The sequence below is a fragment of the Entelurus aequoreus genome, linkage group LG03, assembly GCF_033978785.1.
Source record: "Entelurus aequoreus isolate RoL-2023_Sb linkage group LG03, RoL_Eaeq_v1.1, whole genome shotgun sequence".
Classification (NCBI taxonomy): Eukaryota; Metazoa; Chordata; class Actinopteri; order Syngnathiformes; family Syngnathidae; genus Entelurus; species Entelurus aequoreus.
Genome location: NC_084733.1, coordinates 75,594,314 through 75,620,548, shown reverse-complemented (window position 1 = coordinate 75,620,548; position 26,235 = coordinate 75,594,314). Strand labels below are relative to the sequence as shown.

At 37.8% G+C, this 26,235-nt stretch overlaps 1 protein-coding gene across 6 annotated transcripts in view; it reads right to left on the bottom strand.

Moving 5' to 3' along the window:
* The window catches only part of LOC133646874 (ankyrin repeat domain-containing protein 26-like), a 75,055-nt gene extending 51,473 nt beyond the window's left edge, over positions 1 to 23,582 (bottom strand). For 3 of the 6 annotated variants that reach the window (XM_062042734.1, XM_062042735.1, XM_062042740.1), the window contains exons 1-8: positions 23,430 to 23,582; positions 22,403 to 22,692; positions 15,190 to 15,304; positions 14,941 to 15,114; positions 10,302 to 10,408; positions 10,098 to 10,229; positions 3,439 to 3,560; positions 3,185 to 3,270 (exon numbers count right to left, since the gene is read on the bottom strand). In XM_062042734.1, the coding sequence (XP_061898718.1) occupies positions 3,185 to 3,270; positions 3,439 to 3,560; positions 10,098 to 10,229; positions 10,302 to 10,408; positions 14,941 to 15,114; positions 15,190 to 15,304; positions 22,403 to 22,599 (933 nt within the window). In that variant the 5' untranslated portion in view covers positions 22,600 to 22,692; positions 23,430 to 23,582. Of the gene's footprint in view, positions 1 to 3,184; positions 3,271 to 3,438; positions 3,561 to 10,097; positions 10,230 to 10,301; positions 10,409 to 14,940; positions 15,115 to 15,189; positions 15,305 to 22,402; positions 22,693 to 22,981; positions 23,202 to 23,223; positions 23,403 to 23,429 lie in introns of those variants that run through there. The other 3 variants (XM_062042739.1, XM_062042738.1, XM_062042737.1) reach the window with 3 other exon arrangements.
* Between the last annotated feature and the right edge of the window lie 2,653 nt (positions 23,583 to 26,235).

Genomic DNA, 26,235 nt, shown 5'->3' with positions numbered 1-26,235 from the left:
CAAACTACAAAATATTTCTCCAAGTAAACGGAACATCAGAAGAAGCCAAAGAAACAGTCACCAAGAAAATATAAGAGCTGGACAAATATCACTGATAAACACATTCAATCCGATATTGAATTGGAAACCTTCTGCGGTGTATACCATGGAAGTACAGAATGAGGGAATAGAGATGCAGACACACTCCAAAAAACCTATATGCAAATTACAAAATTATAAAGGAATTTTTGGAACAAAATGATCGCCGTATCAGACACGTGGATGGATGCTAAGAAAGGAATACATTTCGAACAGGAAGGATATGAACTAAACTACATAAACGGATCCAACAGGAATGGAGGCTTAGCTGGAGTTTATGTGATGAAGGACTTGCACTATAAAATGATAAATAAACATGTCATTTGCCATTGCAAATTATTTCAGAATGTATAACCATTGAAATATGTCAGGAAAAGAGCAAACGTGTTGATCAGCTGTATATACAGAACACTGGATCAAGGCAACCTTCACTGTTATCAGTCAAAAAGTAATTTTCATATGTGGTGACTTCAACACCGAACTTTGGAACCCTCCTAACAAGGATGAATGGAAACAAAAGACCATTGATGATTTCATAGACACAACGTGTAGTATGAGCTTATATCCTAAAATCACAACGCCAAGCAGATCCACAAGGCACTCTGCTACACTTATTGATAATATATTTACCAATGACTTTGATAATAACACTACAACTGGTCTGCTAATTACAGATATCAGTGATCATTTACCGGTTTTCATAATATATGACAGAAACTACTCGAAGAGAAAAATGGATGACAAAAAGACACTTTGAAAAATACGCACAGAGGAAAACATGATGGCATTTAGGAATAATTAAAATGAGGGTAAAAGTGTTTTTTTTTTTTAAAGTTCTGTGTATTTGTTACATATATTGCACCGTTGGGGCGTGTTAGAGAGCCTGCTGGTCACTAAACACTGCATGAATGTAGCAGCAGACAGCATCAAATATGGCCGCAAAATTCTACTTTGCCGAAATAAAAGCATGTTTTATTGTAGGTTTATGAGCTGGAGAATGTTTAGAGCGATATATAGACAAATTATTTTGGTTTATTTTGTCAGAAAAACTAAGGTCAAAACGACCGACCGCAATGCATGCTTTTGGGCACAGCCGCACACATCCTTGGTAGCAAAGATGGCGCCTGTTGTTTAGCTGTATACATGACTCTGTATCAAACAAACAGAAGAAGCCTGGAGCTAAAATCATAAAGGAAACTTCTTAAGCGGAAAAATTAGGACTTAAGTTGTGAAGCTGCATTTTAATTTACACTCACATTTTATTGAGGAAACATGTATGTTATTATTAATAATTTCATTAGAATTAATTTTTTTTATCAGAGTAATTGGATGTAAATTTATTTACCATCAGTTTTTATGAGTCCCTTCTTTTGTGGTGTATTTTACTAGTATTTATTTTTGTAATTAGCCTGACCTAAGTCTTGATGATAATCTTGGTGATTAACACATGCTTTCATATCATTTGACAAAGTCTATATTTTAAACTGTGAGTAGGTTAGACATAATTATCAAATATCATTAAAATAAAGTACAAGATAACTGATTCAGCGTTAATATTTGGGTGGGCCCCTCTGTAGTGGGAAAGTTGGGCCCCAAAGTCAAAAAAGTTTAAAACCCCTGTTGTGAGGTACAGTGTTGTTTTGTACACGCCAAAAAAAGGCTGGTTTGTGAATCCTGCCGACATGACAAATTCATATAATCTTATCGAACAAAGCGTCTGCATTAATTCCCTTGTATGGCTTGACTACTACAAATCTTTCTACCGGTGGCTAACAATTTGAAATAAATATGTGTACAATCCAGGTAATTATTGTCATGCTTTTATTTTGTAGGTACTACAAAGTCAGTGTGTTGTAATGCTGTGTACCTAGACCTGGGTTGTCCAACCTTTTTCTACCAAGGGCTGAATAATGAAAAGTATAAGAATGCAGGTGCCATTTTTATATATTTTTTTTATTCTGCAAAAATACTAAAAACATCCATCCATCCATCCATCCATTTTCTACCGCTTGTCCCTTTCGGGGTTGCGGGGGGTGCTGGAGCCTATCTCAGCTGCATTCGGGCGAAAGGCGGGGCACACCCTGGACAAGTCGCCACCTCATCGCAGGGCCAACACAGATAGACAGACAACATTCACACTCACATATGATATATATTTAAAGATAGAACTTTGTGGTATAGGTACCATTATTATTTATATTTAATGCCGAAATGAAAGCCTTGCGTATTGGCCGGTTCCGATATTAATCTAATACAATATCAGCACAAATTATACATACAGTACTTTTATTATTTTATAGTGGGGAACGTTAGAAAAGGTTTGATCAAGTGAAATTACTAACCTATTTGTTATTAATCGTCTGGAATGGATTTCTGCCATTTTTTTTGTTTTTTTAAGTGGAGTGGTAATTGTTTTTTGGCAACACCTAGTGGCCACAATAATCTATTAAACTCATGAGTGATAAGTGGAGTGATGCGGACACGTTTGTTACTGGATACATTTGTATACGCTGCTGCTTTGGCGACTTTGTGTCTGCATTTAATATTATTTGATATTTCTTTACATTGACACATGTCGTGCTTTAGACCGCAACAATGTTCAGTTAAGGACACTTATTACACGTGTCGAGATTGCGCTAATCCGATACTTGTTATTTTGCTTATATGGGATCGATAGCAAATATCATTATCGGATTGAGACACCCTTAAAATGTAAGCTTTTTCTCACAACAAAACTTGTATTGTTTGATTTTATTCCAACAATATGCTGCAGGCCAACAACTGACGTTGCGGGCCACAAATGGCCCCTCGGCCACTCTTTGGACACCCTGACTGAAACAGTAGCTGATGATAATACAACACGTCAACATATAGGAAACTATTTTCTTAGAAATGATTCCATGGGTGTCATGTCCTATGCCGGGCAGTTGACCATATATAATACCTTTATTAATAATAACATGGTGGAATGGGACAAGAAGAGTTCCATCCATCCATTTTCTACCGCTTGTCCTTTTCGAGGTTATTTGGCATAAATGAAGACTGACTTAACCAGGTCCCATTGTATTTGGCTTTGTTTTGCATGTATTTCTGGTGTCGAGCTTACTTCTTGTTGGATTTGGTTCTCGATCTGAGCATGTGCGCCTATCGAATCAAGGCCGTATGTAGGTTCCGGAATAGAAAACTGGATGCCTGTTGAACAAAACAAAGACGACAGAAGGTTTTATGCTTTTTAGATCTGCCACTAATCCTCGGCTATCATCATCATTTGTGCTACTTCCTAGGAAAACCTGGTTATCAAGTCAATGATAAGTAAAATGATATGCATTGTCTTGTACAGTATGAAGTCATATTGTTTACCAAGGAATGGTCCTGCTGGAGCAATGCCAGTTTTCAGTGGCGTCTGTTTACTTGAACATGGGCGAGATGAGCAGTTCGCCTGGCTGCTCTGGGCATCGTGCTCGATAATAAGGAGGGCACAACTACAAGAGAAGCAAGAAGGTGACAATTTCACAACCTGAACAGGAACAGAATGTTGTACTACAAAAATATAGTGGAACCTCTGTTTTTTAACTTTATGATCAGGGTTTTCTGCAAGTATTAGCAAATTCACTTTAATGGTTTTTAATGCAACTTAAACACATGTAATGTCCATGTCGTACAGAAGATTGTTATAATACATAGTCAAAAGCTTACAATTGTCTGTATAGGCAAAATTGTAAGCATTTGACAATAATGTTGAATAGTTGAAAGGTTTATATTAACTGGGGCCAAATTAAGCACTAATGTAATCATACTGTACAATAACAAGGCAAGCAACCCTTTCAAACACAACAAACATATTTCATTACTCTGGCATTTTTTTACCATTGTAATTGGAAGGTCAATAACTTAAATATCAAAAATAGGCTAACAAACAAAAAAACTAAACAAAAAATGCACTTCAATAAAAATTGAACATTTTGAAGCGCAATTTTTTCTCTAATTGAAAATATTTGGTTGGTGGTTTGTTTTCTTTTTTGTTGCCAATTGCAATTGTATGGCATTTTTAACGCTTCTGGACATTGTATTTAAGGCTTTTTAATGCCATTAAAGGCCTTAATTTTCGCAAAATCTATTTACGGTAATTACTTTTAATGCTTTTTAATGACCCGTGGGAAACCCTGATGATGCTGGCTGGACATCTAAATGAATACAGAATCAGTTTTACATCTTTTTGTAACTGAACACATTACTAAGGTATAAGCAATGTTTAAAGGTAAGTCCTCTCCTTTTTGGCAGTTACACATTTGTTTCATAATTTTTTACTGTACCAATCAATCAGTCAAACTTTATTTGCATAGCACGTTTCCTACTCATAAAAAATTAGCACAAAGTGCGTTACCGGTACATTTAAAAAAACAGTACCTCCCGCTAAAAGTGTCAGAATACAATAAAAAAAAAAATGTTTTAATTCAGATTAATCACGATTCATATCTGTAAGGATTCTTAATCAATTAAAAAAATTCTAAATCAATTACTTTTCTTTAATTTGTATTTTATTTTTTAAATTAATTTTCAATCGTCCTGTCTACTCAGGTAAATCATATTGTTGATGTCGATGCCCATATTTGCTGTACAGATTTACTTTAGAAAAGAAAAGTGGATATTTCTCTTGTTGACTTATTTGTATTTGACTTTTTCTAACTGTTTGGGTAAAATGTTGTTAAACAAAACCAGTTCTCTCTGAAGAAATATAGAAAATGATCAGAGCTGTTTATCATATTGTAGTTAATCATAGAACTGGCATTAAATGTTATTTAAAACGCGTAGATATTGAATCGAGAATCAATTCTGAATCTAAACACAAAAACACCAAACAATCTGCCCAAAGACTCACAGCCCTACTTCCCGCCCTTATTACATAACGCAAGTTGAAACAGTCAACCCCCCCCCCACCCCCTTTTCCTCTCTACCACACAAACATGGACACAATATAAAAGTAATGTACAAACATATGTATGTAACTAAGGTCTTTTAACTTCAGATGCAGTCAGTAGCCATTTGTTAAACATCTTTAGGTATACCAGGGGTGTTCCTCAAGGTTCCATTTGAGGTCTTCTCGCTTTTATCATTTGGGCTATTCAACTGATGGCCCGAGAGTTCAGTTCCAAAAACTTTGGAGAGACTCCCATTTTTGCAGAAGGTCCTTCAAAACCGCAGAGCGCTTCTGCAACTCTGACAAAATAAACCAAGTTCAAATGCAAGCTGATTCTCCAGAATGTACAAAATAAGTCTTAAAGTAGAGGAAGATGTCCGGCCCTTAGCTTTCTGGAAATGTGTCCCCCAAAACAATTTAGTTCAATATCCCTGATCTCGAGACTCAAGAATTGAAAGTAAAAAAAAACAACAAAAAAACAACAAAAACATATGACTTAATTTTTACCACTTTTATGAGTGGGGCCCTTTTGGATCCCAAAGATTATTAGTGGAATAGTTTTTAGAACTATCATTGCTCAAAAAATAACAATGAATTATAATGAATGCTGTTATGAATTATTCATCTATTTAAAGCTGCAATTACTTCACATCAAATATTCAAATTTGAAAATCTTTCAGGGGAAATATTGCATATTTGTGTTTTTGCAATAAATAACAGGGTTTTGACAAAAAGGCCATAAAATAAAAAAATGAAAAAATAAAATAAAATATATATATATATATATATATATATATATATATATATATATATATATATATATATATATATATATATATATATATATATATATATATATATATATATATATATATATATATACGGCCTCGGGATCTTTCTGTGTGGAGTTTGCATGTTCTCCCCGTGACTGCGTGGGTTCCCTCCGGGTACTCCGGCTTCCTCCCACCTCCAAAGACATGCACCTGAGGATAGGTTGATTGGCAACACTAAATTTGCCCCAGTGTGTGAATGTGAGTGTGAATGTTGTCTGTCTATCTGTGTTGGCCCTGCGATGAGGTGGCGACTCGTCCAGGGTGCACCCCGCCTTCCGCCCGATTGTAGCTGAGATAGGCTCCAGCGCCCCCCGCGACCCTGAAGGGAATAAGCGGTACAAAATGGATGGATGGATGGAGATATATATATATATATATATATATATATATGTATAGATACAGTATATGCTGTGTATATATATATATATATTTTTTTTTTTTCTAATGTTTTATCTTTTTACTTTATATCAACAGATAGGCCTGAAGTTGATCTACAGATTCAAGCGTTAAATATAAATATGTGTTTTAAATTACTTATTTAAAAACGTATGACTGAGACCAACCAACTTAAGGGAGGCCCTAAAGGTAATGAAATAAAAATAACAATATATTGTATTGGTTTCAAAAGGCAAAACTATCAAAATGGCCCCATATGCTTTGACTTTTCAGTGTGCGAACCTCAGTGAAAAAAGTTTGTACACCCCTCCTTTATACCGGTCTTGTATTACTTTGGAAGAGTCATACATCTATGTAATGTTACTGACACCTAGCGACTACTATGCAGTACTACATTACAATCTAATAGTGGGAATTTCCATTAGCTTTGTTCTTATTTATTTTTTTTAAAGACAGTGGATTTTGCCCTTTGTAGACGCAAATTCTGACAAATCGGATTCAACGATGACTATTCTTAGCCTCAGACAGCTCTAATATTATTGTTATGTTTATGTGCATATTAGATGCAGATATTCTGTTTATCTCACTAGATGATAGAACAGTACTTGAAGTATTTTAGATACTAAAGTTAACGCACTGTGTGTAATCTTTAACGTCCACAATGAAAGTTAACTTTGTGTTTCATACTCAACACAACCATGGGGAAGCAGAGGAACATTCAGAGCACTTGGAGCGCCAACTGTAAAATGTACAACACGTTACATGGAGGACAGCAAGAACTGCACAAATACTGACGATGACATCATCTCCACTACACGGACATAAAGACACAACTCATAAAGACTTGCTGCCGCTGAAGCTTGCAACAACAACTACAAAAATGACATAGATTATGACAGATTCTACAACATGAAGTAATACATAACAGTCATTCACTATCACTAATAAGATATTAAGTAATAATATTTTCCCCAAACTTTCCTTTCTTTCAACCAGGAAGTGAACTTAATGTAAATATGTAAAAGTTATAGTATGACTCTGTAAAATACATGAATAAAGAGTATGGTTAAATATACGCTTGGCTTCTTGCTACTCTTTTTCAGACATGTTGAAATGTGCAAATGAAACCATGTGATGTTCTTTAACTTGTTAAACATGTCTTAAAACAAATAAATCATGACCGTACCAATAACCATAACCTGTTGGCCATCGTTTAAAAACACAATAAAGTGGGACCTGTACAGACCAGACGCAATGTTTTCGCCGCTACATCGATTCTATGATTATCGTCACACACTTACCCCGAAAAGGGAACTACACTTTTTTGGATTTTTGTCTATCATTCACAATCCTTGTGCAAGACAAGCACAAATTTGTTTCTTATTCAATGCATTCCATCTCGTAAATAAATGTTGGCAAAAGTCAGCTAACAATGGAGCCAATAAGAGTTGCTCTATTCCGCCTATAAAGCGCTCTAAGAACATCTGAAAACCTCCATCAACGTTTTATATACATGCTGTAAGTATACAGGGGCACACAAATACGGGTAATATCTATCCATGTAATTTGCTCATCTTAAACATACGGTGGTGCATTAAATTCACAAATGCATCACAACGTCAAAGTCCCTAGGAGGTGTTGGTTAAAGTACCCCGTTTTTTCCCAAAAAAATGCTCAAAGAAAATCAAGATGGCCGACTTCCTGTTCAATTTAAGGTATGTAAAGGTCCTGAGACCTTTACATACGTTTAACAATGATGGACATCTCCAGCAATGTGGGTGGGAGGGGCTATTTTTTTCTTATCTTAAAGGTGGCGCTACAGAACCAAAATATAACATTTTTCGCCGAACCTGACACGCGTGCAGAATTTGGGGAGTTTTTGTGCATGTTAAGGGCCTCTAAAAAGCGTCTAAACCGGGAGAATAATATTAATAAAAACACAACAATTTAAATAAGGCCCTTGCGGTGCTCTGTCACACCTGCAGTGCTTGCTCCACTGCTCGGGCGCTAAAAAAAAAAAACACGTACTGCACAATGTCTGCTCTCACTGGGATTCCGACTGATGGGGTGTTTATATCTTCCCGTTTAGATGAAAAATTAATCATAAACAGGTGGGTGCAAACAAGCGTCTCTTTGTGTCTCTCTCGTCATGTCAGGGTCTAAGTTGGCTGTCAAAGATGACCACATTCTCAGTTTATGGCCACATCCTTCTACTATACAAGTGAGAGGCATGATTTATAATTCAGAATTAACTTTCACCAGCTCGGAGGCGACGTATCAGCTCACCAGCTCAATATGTCAATACAGCATATTTCTTCTCAAATAGTGGGGGGAGAACATACTTTATCAGTATTGTGCTGTATCATGCTTCAAACCCCACTTGTGCTCATTTGAACATTTAATCCTGACTTCCTTATTTTAATTTATAAAAAAAAAGACTCATCGCAAATTGTTGTCTCTTTTTGTTTTGAAGGTTAACATTTGTTATCTATTGTGCTCCTAAGTTAATGTTGCTGATCATTTTAAATGTATTATTATTTATTGAGTTTATTTACCGGTAATTTTATTTGTCAATATCAAATGGTTCAAGTCAATCAAAAAATGTTTTTAGTTTAAAGAAGATTTCTATTTATTTTTTTCAGGCAAATTGATGCACTTTAAATATTTTGTTTTTGTTACAGACTAAAAAACAATATTAATGAAGTTATTCTTTGTTGTAAGTTAATCAAATTTTTTTATTTGTTTTCTTTGATGTTAAAAAGTATACAATGTTATGCAGAGGTGTTCTTATAACCATTTTATAGACAAATTATACTATTTAAAAAGGCACAGCGGAGAGTGGGAAGAGGAGGGCGTGAAATGTTTTCTTCTTCTTGGATGGGGGCGTAACAGAAAATAATTGAGAAGCACTAATATAGCAGCATAAGCTGGTTAGCTCTCTGTGATCAATGCGCTGCTAAAAGTAGATCCTTAACATTAGCGCTTATAATAATAACAATATCACTAAAACTTGGTTAGTATTCAGGTCGCGACATGTAATTGGAGTATTGTTGGCGTTTTTTGGATGTTTTTAGTAGGTTTTATGGACGCAATGATGTCATGACTCTGATTAGCTCTATTCTTAGCTGATTTTTATTTATGAGTTAGAATTAACAGGAAATTAAAAAAAACATGTGTTCTTGTCATACATAAGGATTGTGAATGATAGGCAAAATTCCAAAAAAGTGCAGTTCCCCTATAACTCTAAGTTTTTGTGCAGCTTTCGGGGTACGTTTTCCCCCAGAATGTTGGTTTCACCGTAGAAATTGAAGCGCAAGACAAGAAGATACCGTAATTTCCGGACTATAAGCCGCTACTTTTTCCCCTCGTTCTGGTCCCTGCGGCTTATACAAGGGTGCGGCTTATTTACGGCCTGTTCTTCTCCGACACCGACGAAGAGGATTTCGGTGGTTTTAGTACGCAGGAGGAAGACGATGACACAATGATTAAAGACTGACTTTTCATATACCGGTAGGCTGGTTATTTTGATAACGTACAGGCGAAGCACTTTGTATTACTTTGCACCGTTGTATTATTTGTACTCTGCACGAATGCTGTTCGCCATGTCAAAGATGTGAAAGTTTGATTGAATGATTGAAAGATTTATTGTTAATAAATGGGACGCTTTGCGTTCCCAAACAGTCATCTCTGTCCCGACAATCCCCTCCGTGGTAGCAGGAACCCCTATATACTACGGTAATTACACATCAAAACCCTGCGGCTTATAGTCGGGTGCGGCTTATATATGGAGCAATCTGTATTTTCCCCTAAATTTAGCTGGTGCGGCTTATAGTCAGGTGCGGCTTATAGTCCGGAAATTACGGTAAACATACGGCTGATTCGTCTCAGCATAGTCCTCAGCTGATTTCCCTGTGTTATCGGTCAGCGTGGTATCTGCATCAAACTGCAGGAGCAGTCGCACCATATCGACACACTCATTGGCGGCAGCTATCATCAATGGGGACCTGCAGGTTTGTGAAGAAACAAGCACTTTATGTAAGGTTTATTTTAACGGTGTGCCGTTGTTTTGTTCTAACCTTTGATGGTTGTCCAAATGATTAACATCAGCACCTCTATTCAGCAGAAACTCTGCCATTTTTACATAGTCTTCTTGGACTGCCAATGCCAGGGGTGAAAGACCTTCCTTGAAAATGAAGTTACAGCCATCACAAATACTACCTTTTGATCTATGATGATTTTCATGCAGATTTAACACACTTTAACAGACTAGATAATATAGTATGCACTGGATATGCTTTAGTGACAATTTTGCGTAGATGTTGTCCCACAATCACATTTACAACCTACTTTGTGCTTATGTTCAAGTTTCAAGTTTATTCACAATACCATAGAACAATTACAATAGTAGTGAATATCATTTAAAGATATTGGTAAGAGAAAAGGTCCCCCAAATAAGCTAGAAGAAGCTTTTGACAGGGGGTCCAGAGGACAGTATATACATGGAATGATGAAAAATGGTAGCAAGCACAACAAAAACAAAAAAACAACAACAACACTATATGATAAACACAAGATAATAATACTAAAGCATGCATACACATACACACATACATTCATTCGACCATGCAAAACCCAACAGTAGTCAACCCCACATGAGGCATTAGAGATAGGTGGTTAATAGGTAAGTTTTCAGTTTCTTTTTGAAGTTGGAGAATGGATACAGCATCTTGAGGCTCTCATTAAGCCGGTTCCAAATCTTAGGTCCCCTGCATACAACACTTTGATCGGTACAAGCCAGTAGACGATGTTTACCTGATATCAGATCTAAGTTACGAGTGTTGTGGGCATGCTGGGGATGGTAGATAGGAACCAAGCTACGGAGCCTAAGATTCAGCCTGTGGATGACTTGATAGGTTAAACAAGCATTTTGATAAATATTGAACTCTGTCAGTCTTAAAAGATGATAATTATGAAATAGATGTCGAGTGGGGGCATTAAACTTGGACCATGACAGGGCCCGTATGATTTTCTTTTGCATGGATTCTAATTTGTGAAGGTAGGTAGGGAAGGTGTTACACCAGATGACATTACAGTAGTTTAGATGTGGTTCAAAAAGAGTTTTATATAGGGTAAGTAGAGCATACAGAGTAAGATAATTACAAAGGTGAAAGAACAGGCCAACATATTTGGATAATTTGTTTAACAGATGGCTAATGTGACATTTGAAATTGAGATATTCGTCAATGATGACCCCCAGGAATTTTGTGGAATACACTCTCTGTATTTCCTGCCCATTGATGTTAACATGGCAGTGCTCAGTATTTGTCCGGTTTTTATTAGAATGAAATAAAATAAAATTTGTTTTATTAACATTAAGTGAGAGCTTATTGCATTTGAACCAAGAATCCATTTTCACAAGCTCTGAATTGACAGTTACTTGTAAATCGTGGAGGCTCCTGTGTGAGGTAAACAAATTTGTATCATCAGCAAAAATTATTTTATGAAAAGTTTCGGAGGAGTTTACAAAATCATTTATATATAGGATAAAAAGGAGAGGCCCCAAGATGGATCCCTGGGGAACCCCATAATTTATGGTCAAACAGGGTGAATTGTGATCATTGACGAATACACATTGTTGCCTTCCGTATAGGTAAGAACGAAACCAATCAAGAGGTACCCCTCTGACACCATAGTGGTATAGCTTATATAATAAAATCTCAAAGTCTATTGTGTCAAAGGCCTTGGACAGATCCAAAAAAATACCAATACCACATTTTCCTTCTTCGATACAGTCATTGACCTTTTCCAAGAGGTCGAGTATAGCCATACAGGTGGTACTTTTTTTACGAAAACCATATTGGGAGGGGACAAGGATATCTAGTTTTTCTAGAAAGCCATTCAGTCGGTTATAGACCACTTTCTCAAATATTTTAGAAAATGTTGGTGAAATTGAAATTGGCCTATAATTGTTCATATCGTTTTTATCACCTGATTTAAAAATTGGGATTACTTTTGCCACTTTGGACATTTTGGGTACAATGCCCGCACTAAGTGACAGATTTATACAGTGACAAAGAGGATTTGTGATCACATTTGCTATGGCTTTCAAGATTTTGCTACATATCCCGTCCACTCCAGCTGTATGTGATGACTTTAGGTCCATAATAATCGTATAAAGCTCATTAATGTTGGTTGGCTGCATGAAAAAGGAGCTAGGGTAGCTGCCTGATAAAAAATGTTTAAAGGAATACCCTGGAGGTTGACTTATTTTACTAGATAGGTTTTCCCCAATAGAAGCAAAAAAGGTATTAAAACTATTGGCAAGATCAGCCCTATGTGACCCTGTATCCGGAACAACAGGGGCCTTATGTCCCTTGTTGAGAACAGTATTCAACACGTTCCATGTTCTCCTACAATCCCCCTGCGATGCTTGTAATAGTTCAGAATAATAGTTGCGCTTACTTTTCCTGATAATGAGTTAATTTATTTCTATAATTTGTGTATTTATCTTTGTTGACAGTGGTAGGGTTCGAAATAAAACATTTGTAGAGTTTATTCTTGTGTCTGATGGACTTTAAGATCCCCCTTGTAATCCAGGGATTTTTTTCTGAGGTATGATTTTTGATAGTTTTTTCAGGGATTGTTTCCTGAATAGCATCCTGAATCATTATAACATACTTTACATTTGTTTTGTTTACTAGAAATGCCCAAACAACTATGTTCCACTGTACAGTAGGAAGGGCATTCATATGGCCCCATTCCTGGGTGGATCTCGCATGAGAGGAAGAGGAGGGATTATTAATTTTCCAATTCAGTCTGCAAAAAATGATGGAAAGCGCCACTCTACATAGCAACTGACGCTGTGGTCAAAGTTGGAATTGTCACAAAACACTTGAAGATATTCAACACTCTTCTGCCATCTGACAGCTAAAGTGGATAGTGGACCTCACCCCAATTCGTCATGTTTCATGTGTCAGGCAAACCGTGACGAATGAGGCCGTTCGAGTCCCCATCCCTACTGTATACACTGTTAAAAAAAAGACTATGACGCAGCAGCCAGAGGCTTTCAAAACTGTGTGCAAGCTCACAAATGCATATGACCTTATGATTTTCCACTTTGGCATTGTTTAACACAACTCGAGTATCCAACATTCTAAATACAGTGAAACCTCGATTTGCGAACTTTCCGATTTACAAACTTAATGATTGTCACACACACACTAGGTGGGGTGAAATTTGTCCTCTGCATTTGACCCATCCCCTTGTTCATATTGACGAGATTTACGAAGCAGGCTTCGTACAACAGCAAGTTTTTAGTTGTGATGAAACCAGACTTTTCTGGAAAAATCGGCCAAAACGGACTTATATCACAATGCCGGCGCCGGCGAAGACACTGCTCCTTTTGCTCCTCTCATAAGCTGCTCATTTGCCGATGACATTCTAATGTGGATTTTAATTTTTAAAAGGTTTTTATATTGTAGCAATATGGTTGTTAAAGTTAAGTTTTTTAAAATTTTTATTCCTGATCATTTGTGAGTGCACCAAAGAGACTGTATGCGCACGTGTTGGCAGAGCAGCGCATACCGGACAGTTCAGCTTGTCGTCGTCGTTGTTTTGCCTTGGTAATGTGGAGAATGCATATATGTTTAAGAGTTCTTTCTCTATTCATCGCCATGTTTGGATCAGCTAGTACTTTTCCTTTGTATATTCTACCAGTTTCTCTTGTTTTCAGAGGTCTGTTTAGTGTCTTAAACCATCGGAATGTGAATACAACCCCCACGTCTGTCCTTATCAGTGTTGCGAGAGGGAGAGGTGGGGGCTTTCTTTGTGTGCAAGAAGTGGGCTCTTCCGTTTGAATGTCAGATCAACTAGAGTAGCCGATATGAATGTATTGGTTGAGCTGATCTCCAGAAATTTCAGTCAAATTTGATAATATTCCTATTCTGTCTTGATGGTCCTTCTTACTCAGCATATATGTCATCGAAAGAATTTGGGATTGATCAGTAATTCAGATTCCCTGGGAGGAAGAGCTGGTCGACGCAACAATAATTAAGAAGCTTGGCTTGTCATTGTTGTTTTGCTTTGTTAATAAAGACCCAGTTAAATCATAACATCTTTGTTATCCATCCATTTTCTATTTTTGTGTAAAATACAGTACTGTATCAAAATTTCAATTGTGTTTAAAGTGTACAAACCTTCACTAAAATATGGACTTTTGTCAAGGCTGGAACCCATTATTCATATCTACATTGTTTTTTTAGGGACAAGATTTGCTTCACTATACAAACTTTGGTATTTGCGAACCCCGTTCAAGAACAAATTAAGTTTGTAAATCGAGGTTCCACTATACATAAATAAGTCAGCAAAGTGCAAAATCATTATAGAGTCGTTAAGCTTGTATTTTTTTGCCTCATCCTTCACTTTAAGTGTGAGTGAAGAATGTGTGAAGAATGCACTAGAACGACCTGATAAAACTCCGAAGGAGAAAGAGATGACACAGTATTATCTGCTCATAGAAGCTACCTGGTGGTTGTTAGAGCACACTACAGCTAGTCCTGGAAAGTCCCACACTTTAATGCTTCAATCACAGGCAGGATTCCCACAGGAATTATGCAAAATACAACCTTACCTACTGTAGGTCCCATTTAAGTGTTGTTTTAGTGTGCACAAAATCATTAGAATGCAGTTTCTTTAATAGGCTGCCTAAGGACTCACCAGATTTGTAGGATCAATATCAACACCCTTCTTCAAGAGCAAGATAACAGTGGAGATGGATGAGAAACTTGATGCCAAATGTAAAGCTGTGTTGCCGCCTGCGTCCACCAGGTTGGGGTTTGCATTGTTTTCCAGGAGAATGTTCACACATTGCTCATGCTGGCCTTGCACCGCCTTAGAAGAGGTAAGTTGACACGGATCAGGAGAAGACCGTCAACTACAAAACGCATATCATGTGTCCAGGAGTACCTTCATTAAAGCGGTCCTATTGTGGTTATCGCCTAAATTGAGGTTGGCTTTTTTCTCCACAAGGAATCTCACCACCCTGGCATGTCCGTTGGCACAAGCGAGGTGAAGTGGCGTCCTGTTAAAGGGGAGAGGCATTGTTTTGTATGCATGTAGTTACATGGAGACAGTATCTACCAAAAGTGAGTACACCCCTCACATTTCAATTAGCATTTTATGCAAGTATATCTCCTGAAAGGACCATACTATGGAAAGTAAACTTGTATACAGTGGTACCTCAACTTTAGAGTGCCCTTAATTTAAGAGTGATTTGAGATAAGAGCTGTTATGCTTTAAGTTGCAAGCAAAAATGTGAGTTCCTGGCATCCTCGTAGCAAATACTTGCTAGTATTCGCTTGTAGCTAGAGATGGACATAACTTGGTTTTTCCAAACATGGAAAGGAAGAACACGGATGTGAAGGACAATAGTTATCATCTAAACCAGGTGTGTTCAAACGTTTCACACCAAGAGGCCGTGTAATGAAAAGTCAAAGCATGCGGAGGGCCATTTTTATATTTTTGTGTAATAGGTGACAAAGCATATTTTAGGTAATGTTATCAAAGTTTCATCTTTTCCTCATTACATTGTCTTTTTTCTGACATTTTTACTGTTGTTTTTTGTTTGATTTTATTTTGACAATCTGCTGTGAGGGGCAATTAAACTCAAGCTGCGGACCGAAAATGTCACCCTGGCCATACTTTGGACACTCCTGATCTAAACCTATCTTAGTGTGATAGGTAACAAAGGAAATCTAATCCAGTGATTCTCACCTTAGTGGTATGCCAAAAAAAAATCACTTTATTAAAGTGCAGTGTTTTATTTTCCTATATTCAAACAGTGTTACTGTGTTAGTGCTCATGTTACTGCGGCCAAAATGATTAAATATAATTGTTAACTAGAACTTCTACCTTGTTTTAATGAATACTTGGGCCTACTAAGCTACTGTATTTTAATCTTGGTCATTATGGAGGTACTTAGAGAGTCACGTTTTTACTGAGATGGTACTTGGTGAAAACATTTGAGAACCACCGACCTAATCTAACTCCCCTGACATATTTAATTTCTTCCTATTGTTATTCTCTACTAATTTTAATATCATTCCACCTACTTGAACCTTTTTTGAGGTATTAACTTACCATATCTCTCAATAAATTTGTACACGTTCATCATGACAGGATGCACGGAAATCATTCAAAGACTATATACAGAAAGCACAACCTGTCGGCCATTTGTCTTGTCAGTTCCCATGTTTGGGGGGATTTGGGCTATGTTGTTCTTTTTGGTTTGAAGTTCTAATCCGAGACATGTTTATTTTGTCTGTAGAATTTGTCGCTGGCCAATAAAAGAAACACACCGCGGGCTGCACTTTGGACACCCCTGGTCTAAATGTTTGATTGTATTTTTAAAAGCCATATTACATGTTAAAATGGTAGTGTTGATTTCATCCCACTGGCATTGATTTGAGTTACAAGTGTTTTGAGTTAAGAGATCTGTGAGTCACTGAACCAATTAAGTTTGTAAGTTGAAGTACCACTGCACGTTAAAGTAGTCATTTGTATCAACTAGGGCTGCAACAACTAATCGATTAAATCGATTATAAAAATAGTTGGCGATTAATTTAGTCATCGATTCGTTGGATCTATGCTATGCGCATGCGCAGAGGCAATATTTTTTTTTTATATATATATATTTTTTTATATAAACCTTTATTTATAAACTGCAACATGTACAAACAGCTGAGAAACAATAATCAAAATAAGTATGGTGCCAGTATGCTGGGTTTTTTCCCCAATAAAATACTGGAAAGGATAGAAATGTAGTTTGTCTCTTTTATCCGATTATCAATCAATTAATTGAAGTAATAATCGACAGATTAATCGATTATCAAAATAATCGTTAGTTGCAGCCCTATTATCAACCCACAGACCTTATTGTTTAATGAACTGGCGACATAAGTGAGTAGCAACAAAATAGTGAAGCATTTATAGCGTCATGATCTGGGGCTGAACAAGTCCTACGGTTTATCAAAGGGGAAAATGCACTTTTTTTGTAATTTTATCCATCATTCACAATCCTTATGAGACACAAGCACACGTCTTTTTTAATGCAGTCTAACACGTAAATAATCGTAAAAGTCAGCAAACAATGGAGGTATGGGAGCCATGACATGATTGTATCTAGTACGCCCATAAAACCCACTAAAAACATCTAAAAAGCGCAAACAATACTCAATTTACATGACGTGACCTGAATATTAACCAAGTATTAACAATATAGTTATAAGCGCTAAGGTTAAGAACCTACTTTTAGCAGCGCATTGATCACAGAGAGGTAAGTAGCCTGTGCAGATATATTGACATCAGACGGTGAGCTGCTGCAGCACCTGTGAGTTGGTGAAAGTTAATTCTCAATTATAAATAACGCCGCTCACCTGGATAGTAGAAGGATGTGGACATCAACTTTGACAGCCAACTTAGATGGCGAGAAAGACACGAAAACACGCTCGTTTGCATCCACCTTTTTTCTTAGCGAAGATTAATTTTTCATCTAAACAGGAAGATATGAACATCCTGAGAGTCTGCATCCTAGTGAGAGCAGACATTGTACAGTAAGGGCCAGATTTATTAAGAGCCAAACAGCAGGTGTGAAACAGCGTGTGCTAGGAAGGTTTGAGCAATTCGGACCAAAGCATGTATACAGAATGGCGGTATACGTGCAAAGCGCTTAAGGTTGCTAGATAACCAGTGTTGAGAGTACTCTGATTATTTTTGTTGTAAGTAGTAATGTGTTGTATATTCTTATAAAGTAATTAGTTAGCCGTGACTATGTCGAAGCAGTTTTCATTATTTTTGTTCATTACGTTAGGTTTATAGCCTCATGCTTGTTTTCGGTGATAAATGGAGCTTTGCCTCGCTCACTGCGGTGAAAGCCGCTGGCTGTTAAATTAAAAACTACTTTTCAGCCACCGGTTATGGGGAGAGGCACTTTTAAACAGAGTTGTAGCTAAACATTTGAAACACGGAGCGAGCAGCAGAGAGGAGCTATCGTTAGCTGCTGTGCTAAGTTGCTAACAGAGGTTAACAACATAAACAAATAAGGTTTGTGATAAAGTCGCTACAATGAGAAATATAGGTTCTTAAGTAGTAGTAGTCGGTGTTGTTGTTGAAGGAAAAAGCCGTGGTAATGCGTTTGTGAAATTACGGTGCTGCCGTATGCTTGAAATGAGCAAAATACGTAAATATTACATGTTATTGTGTATGTGCCCGTTACTACATGACATACAGTCGTGGTCAAAAGTTGACATACACTTGTAAAGAACATAAGGTCATGGCTGTCTTGAGTTTCCAATAATTTCTACAACTCTTATTTTTTTGTGATAGAGTGATTGGAGCACATAATTGTTTGTCACAAAAAACATTCATAAAGTTTGGTTCTTTTATGAATTTATTATGGATCTACTGAAAATGTGACCAAATCTGCTGGGTCAAAAGTATACATACAACTTGGGCTGCAACTAATGATTAATTTGATAATCGATTAATCTGTCGATTATTACTTCGATTAATCGATTAATAATCGGATAAAAGAGACAAAGTACATTTCTATCCTATCCAGTATTTTATTGGGAAAAAAACCCAGCATACTGGCACCATACTTATTTTGATTATTGTTTCTCAGCTGTTTGTAAATGTTGCAGTTTATAAATAAAGGTTTATTTAAAAAATAAAAAATAAAAATAAAATTAAATTAATTAGAAAAATAAATAAATAACTGCGCATGCGCATAGCATAGATCCAACGAATCGATGACTAAATTAATCGGCAACTATTTTAATAATCGATTAGTTGTTGCAGCCCTACATACAGCAATGTTGATATTTAGTTACATGTCTCTTGGCAAGTTTCACTGCAATTAGGCGCTTTTGGTGACCATCCACAAACTTCTGGCAAGCTTCTGGTTGAATTTTTGACCACTCCTCTTGACAAAATTAGTGCAGTTCAGCTAAATTTGTTGGTTTTCTGACATAGACTTGTTTCTTCAGCCTGATTTAGCCATTAATGGCTGTGCAGCTCTGCTGAATTGTGCGTCCAAGACGATTAAGGCAATGCTCGATAACTAGAGATGTCCGATAACAGCTTTTTTGCTGATATCCGATATTCCGATATTGTCCAAATCTTAATTACCGATTCCGATATCAACCGGTACCGATATATACAGTTGTGGAATTAACACATTATTATGCCTAATTTTGTTGTGATGCCCCGCTGGATGCATTAAACCGATGCATCCAGGTTTTCCAAAATAAATCAACTCAAGTTATGGAAAAAAATACCAACATGGCACTGCCATATTTATTATTGAAGTCACAAAGTACAAACCCCATTTCCATATGAGTTGGGAAATTGTGTTAGATGTAAATATAAACGGAATACAATGATTTGCAAATCCTTTTCAACCCATATTCAATTGAATGCACTACAAAGACAAGATATTTGATGTTCAAACTCATAAACTTAATTTTTTTTTTGCAAATAATAATTAACTTGGAATTTCATGGCTGCAACACGTGCCAAAGTAGTTGGGAAAGGGCATGTTCACCACTGTGTTACATGGCCTTTCCTTTTAACAACACTCAGTAAACGTTTGGGAACTGAGGAGACACATGTTTTAAGCTTCTCAGGTGGAATTCTTTCCCATTCTTGCTTGATGTACAGCTTAAGTTGTTCAACAGTCTGGGGGTCTCCGTTGTGGTATTTTAGACTTCATAATGCGCCACACATTTTCAATGGGAGACAGGTCTGGACTACAGGCAGGCCAGTCCAGTACCCGCACTCTTTTACTATGAAGCCACGTTGATGTAACACGTGGCTTGGCATTGTCTTGCTGAAATAAGCAGGGGCGTCCATGGTAACGTTGCTTGGATGGCAACATATGTTGCTCCAAAACCTGTATGTACCTTTCAGCATTAATGGCGCCTTCACAGATGTGTAAGTTACCCATGTCTTGGACACTAATACACTCCCATACCATCACAGATGATGGCTTTTCAACTTTGCGCCTAGAACAATCCGGAAGGTTATTTTCCTCTTTGGTCCGGAGGACACGACGTCCAGTCTCCAAAAACAACTTGGAAATGTGGACTCGTCAGACCACAGAACACTTTTCCACTTTGTATCAGTCCATCTTAGATGAGCTCAGGCCCAGCGAAGCCGACGGCGTTTCTGGGTGTTGTTGATAAACGGTTTTTGCCTTGCATAGGAGAGTTTTAACTTGCACTTACAGATGTAGCGACCAACTGTAGTTACTGACAGTGGGTTTCTGAAGTGTTCCTGAGCCCATGTGGTGATATCCTTTACACACTGATGTCACTTGTTGATGCAGTACAGCCTGAGGGATCTAAGGTCAAGGGCTTAGCTGCTTACGTGCAGTGATTTCTCCAGATTCTCTGAACCCTTTGATGATATTACGGACCGTAGATGGTGAAATCCCTAAATTCCTTGCAATAGCTGGTTGAGAAAGGTTTTTCTTAAACTGTTCAACAATTTGCTCATGCATTTGTTGACAAAGTGGTGACCCTCGCCCCATCCTTGTTTGTGAATGACTGAGCATTTCATGGAATCTACTTTTATACCCAATCATGGCATCCACCTGTTCCCAATTTGCCTGTTCACCTGTGGGATGTTCCAAATAAGTGTTTGATGAGCATTCCTCAACTTTATCAGTATTTATTGCCACCTTTCCCAACTTCTTTGTCACGGGTTGCTGGCATCAAATTCTAAAGCTAATGATTATTGGCAAAAAAAATAATGTTTATCAGTTTGAACATCAAATACGTTGTCTTTGTAGCATATTCAACTGAATATTGCAAATCATTGTATTCCGTTTATATTTACATCTAACACAATTTCCCAACTCATATGGAAACGGGGTTTGTACATTATTTTTTTTAACATGCCTCAAAACATCCATCCATCCATCTTCAACCGCTTATCCGGAATCGGGTCGCAGGGACAACAGCTCCAGCAGAGACCCCCAGACTTCCCTCTCCAGAGCAACATTAGCGACTTCCTCCTGGGGAATTCCGAAGCGTTCCCAGGCCAGAGAGGAGATGTAATCCCCCCATCTGGTCCTTGGCCTGCCGCGGGGTCTCCTCCCAGTAGGACGTGCAACGAGGACCTCCCTAGGGAGACGCTCTTGAGGCATCCGCACGAGATGCCCGAACCACCTAAGCTGGCTCCTTTCCAAGCGAAGGAGCAGCGGCTCTACTCCGAGTCTTTCTCGGGTGACTGAACTTCTCACCCTATCTCTAAGGGAGATGCCAGCCACCCTTCTGAGGAAACTCATTTCGGCCGCTTGTATCCGCGATTTTATTCTTTCGGTCATTACCCACACTTCATGACCATAGGTGAGAGTAGGAATGTAGATAGCTCGGTAGACCGAGAGCTTTGCCTTCAGGCTCAGCTCTCGTTTCGTCAAAACAGCAGCTTGGAATTTGGGACATGCTCTGCCTGAGAGAGCATGAGGAGGTTGAGGTGGGCGGGGTTGAGGGGAGTGGGACTTAGGTGGTGGTGGTGGAGGGTAGCGGGGGAGTGTATATTGTAGCGTCCCGGAAGAGTTAGTGCTGCAAGGGGTTCTGGGTATTTGTTCTGTTGTGATTATGTAGTGTTACGGTGCGGATGTTCTTCTGAAATGTGTTTGTCATTCTTGTTTGGTGTGGGTTCACAGTGTGGCGCATATTTGTAACAGTGTTAAAGTTGTTTATGCGGTCACCCTCACTGTGACCTGTATGGCTGTTGAACAAGTATGCTTGCATTCACTTGTGTGTGTGAAAAGCCGTAGATATTATGTCATTGGGCCGGCACGCAAAGGCAGTGCCTTTAAGGTTTATTGGCGCGCTGTACTTCTCCTACGTCCGTGTACCACTCCGTACAGTGGCGTTTTAAAAAGTCATAAATTTTACTTTTTGAAACCGATACCGATTATTTCCGATGTTACATTTTAAAGCATTTATCGGCCGATAATATCGGCAGTCCGATATTATCGGACATCTCTATCGATAACTAAAGCTCAAACTAAATATGCTCACTATGGACATGCACAGTGTGGGGTGTTTATAGAGGTGTTTTTCAGTGGATTAGTGACTCGAATCTGTGTAAAATCAGATGAAACGCTCACCTGTTCTGCTGGTCGACCTTGTTGATGTCACTGCTCTTGGCCAGACGCTCAATCTTGGCCAAATTGCCCTTCCAGGCAGCCTTGTGGATGTTTTTCAGCTCCCCTTTAGTCACCTCGTATCCCACAGAGAGTACACAGCCGCTGTCCGGCGTGCCTGTTCGCATCTTCTTGGAAAAGTTGATCAGTATCTTCTTCATTTTGAGAGCAGCACTGTGCACCGAATCAATCGGCGCTCCTCCTTACTCCTCAAAATGAGCAGCCCAAAAGTAAGCTATTCCTGGAGACTGCCCCTGAATAGGAATGTAGTTCGATATAACTCATAGAACACTTAAAAGTGACACATGATGTCAACATTCCAGTATTATAACCATGAACGATCGTTACAATTAGCTGGTCTGACAGTAGGGCGCCATCTAGATTTAGGCTAGCTACATTGCTAGCAAGAAGCTACAGAAAATAAACGTATAACTAGTCCTCGAAACTATCCCTAAAACATACAGATTGATAACAAATAATGTAACACTTAAATATAACACCGTATATAGACATTCCAGTATTACGAAAATGAAGAAACATTACAAATAGCTGGCCGGACTGTCGACGGTATGTTCGTTTTGGTAATTGTTGTGTAACTACATTACCCAGAATGCTTAGCAGCAGAGCAGACCGGAAGTCCCGGGAGGACTGTGTTTGTAGTGTACAACATGTGCTGATTCAGCGATAAATCGTCCTGTGTTTCCGAGAGCTGTTCCAGTCTCTTTGCAATAAACTACAAACATAAACTTTACAACAAATGGGTGGCGGCATTTTATTTTACATACCCACTTTTGTCCCTTAGTATCGTGGCTCCAAACGCAGTCACGTTTGAGCTAATTGGTCCCACTTTACTCCCAATCTTACTACTTCCATCAAAGGATTCCACCACTGTCTCCTTTAAACGGTAAACGCGCATTATCGCCTAACAACATCAGAGTATAACAATAAATAATTTGACATTTTAAAAATCGCATCCTGTTGTAAGACCAACCTTCTAGGTGCTTTATTGACACGCCTCAAAGCAGAAGCCTTGCTCTCGCCGTAGTGACGATTTTAAAACGCCACATTTATACAACTTGGACGGACACCAGTAATATACACTCACTTCTACATTACGGAGATAATACTTCATTTAGTTTTATTTTATACAAAACGAGGAAGTTATTTATTTATTTATAAGTCTACAAATACTCTACTTCCGCATTTACACCGGAAGTAACTCTCGGCGGCGCTTCCCATGTGTTTATTAGTTTTCCATTGTAGTGTATGTTTTTGTTTTAGAAAAACCGTTTTTAGGTCATTTTAATAAATGGTCTATTTCAATAAGGGCTATTGTTGTGACATAACACAACGAGTGTAGTTAGTTTGTATTTGGGCACCAAACTCTACAGTTACAGTTAAATATAGGTATCATGAGTTTATATTAATATTGTAGCGTACAGAAGAAGTCACGAGCGATGTGACGTTTGCAAACGAATCAGGTCGTTTGAACGGCTCTTTCCCATTTGTGAGCCGGTCGTTTGGTAGCCGGTTTTTATGCACATGCAAATTTAGTGTCGGCAATTAGTAATTGGGACCAAGTCATTGCTTTGCAAGTCACAAGAAAGTCTCAAGTCTTTGCCCTCAAGTCTCGAGTCAAGTCCTGAGTCAGGACAGGCAAGTCCCGAGTCAAGTCCAAAGTCAAGACTGGAAAGTCTCAAGTCAAGTCACAAGTCCTGCATTTTGAGTTTCGAGTCCTTTCAAGTCCTTTTAACCACAGACTAATATTTTTACACAGATTGTGTATGCTTTTAAACCGCTGTATTTATTTATTAAAACAAGTGCATTTGAAATAGCAGGAAAAAAAATAGTACTGACATTGCAATTCATAATAGCACTATTAACCAGTCATTTTAATAGTTTAAACAATTTTAAACATTTAACTCATTCCTTTACAGAATAAACACATTTGCAAAAACAGGTGCAACTGTACTTATTTGTACAAAAGTGTTAACATTGTATTTCCATGGCATATTGCATTGTAACTAGTTCCACAGCAGTTTCTATTCTGTTCTTACCTTATCTCATTGATCTCATCTCATACTGTATGTGTGTTTATGTGTGTGTACACATGAAAAACATAACAAATACATGAACATAACAATGAACAGAGTTGTACTTTTTAGATGTCAGGGCCCTCTGCAATATGTACACATATTCTTAATATAGTATACATTTTAACTGACCTTTATTTGACTATGTTTGTCTTTTTGTAGGTGGCTAAAATATGCGGTGCTGCTGACCGCCGTCTTAACGTTGTGTTACTGTGTGTGATACATTGACTAACGTAACGTTAATTGTAGGTACCTCATGCAACCCTGCTTAAAAAAATCACTTGACAAAAAGTATGAATAAGGTAGCAAACTGCAGTGGACGCAACATATTGCTGTGTTTGAAATGATGTTATAACCATAGACATCTTATATATAGACGCAGTATTGGTTGCTGTGACGCGAGCAAATTGCATCTTGAAGTGGTGATGAGGAGCCGGCGAGCAGCCTAAACTGACAGTTGACAGGTAGAAAACAAAGATGCCGGGCTGGTGTTCAGCGTTTTCCTGCTCAAATGAGCGGACTGTTGAAAATAGGAATCGGGGGATTACTTTTCACAAGTAAGATTTAACATTAATGTACTTTTGTTTGTATTTTATGAAAATAACATTACCACAGAGTTGAGAAGGAGCAAAGATCTTCAATATTTGTATGTGAAAATCACAAACAAATCTTCTGGGGGAGGATGACGCCCCTACAGGGGTTTGGTTTACAAACTTTCAGCCCCACCTAAAACAAAATTCACCAGACGCCACTGATTATGATGCATTCTCATTTTAGGCAAAATATACGACAATACTTTCTTAACAGTATAATTGTAACCAGGAATAAGTCTTCAAGTAACAATATTCAAATACTAACATTGTTGGGTAAGACAGCATTTGGTTTTATTCTGAATCCAGTGAAACAGATTGGTGGTTTTAGCTGATATAAAGACTTTCAGGTGTTTATATATGTTTAAGTATTTGGCAGACGCTTTTATCCAAAGCGACATACATAAAAAATACATATATAACAACCACTGTAAACATTATCATTTAAGGGAAGAATGTAATACAAAATATCAATACAAAGTGTCAAGACAGAATAAACTCTCTGCTGCTGCAGCAACAGAGATACGGTCTATAAGATATATAGATATCTAATGTATTCATACATTGTTTATGTAGGATATACGCATGTATATATAACGTAATTATATTGTTTCTTCAACTTAAAAATAGCTGACTGTTTTTTTCCCCCTTCTCTGGGCTTATATTCCCAGTTTTGATCTCGGACGTCTGGTCACTTATAGCATATAAGAATATTCTATTACTGTTAAGCAAACTATGAATAATAAAACATGTGTCCGTTATCATAGCTACACGTATGACAAAAAAGCGCGTGAAAATGAGTGGTAACCAGTGAGGTAAAATGAATTAAATGCGCTGACAGTTCATTGCTCCTGCCAAATGAATTGCACTGAGTGGAGCGGATCACCACTCCAAGATGGCGGCCCCGCGTCTCGTCTGCGCCAGTAAGCAGTAGCGCTCGATGCTGCGTCTACTTATAAGATGTCTATGGTTATGACGTTAGCAGTGAGTTTACAGCCTCACTGATTTAACTACACAGCAAATAAAAGTCATGTTACTTAGCCAATAAACGTTAGCTTACATTCAAAACTTACCCTTCTTTGTGCAACTTCAAATGTCGAACGAAGTTGGAAGT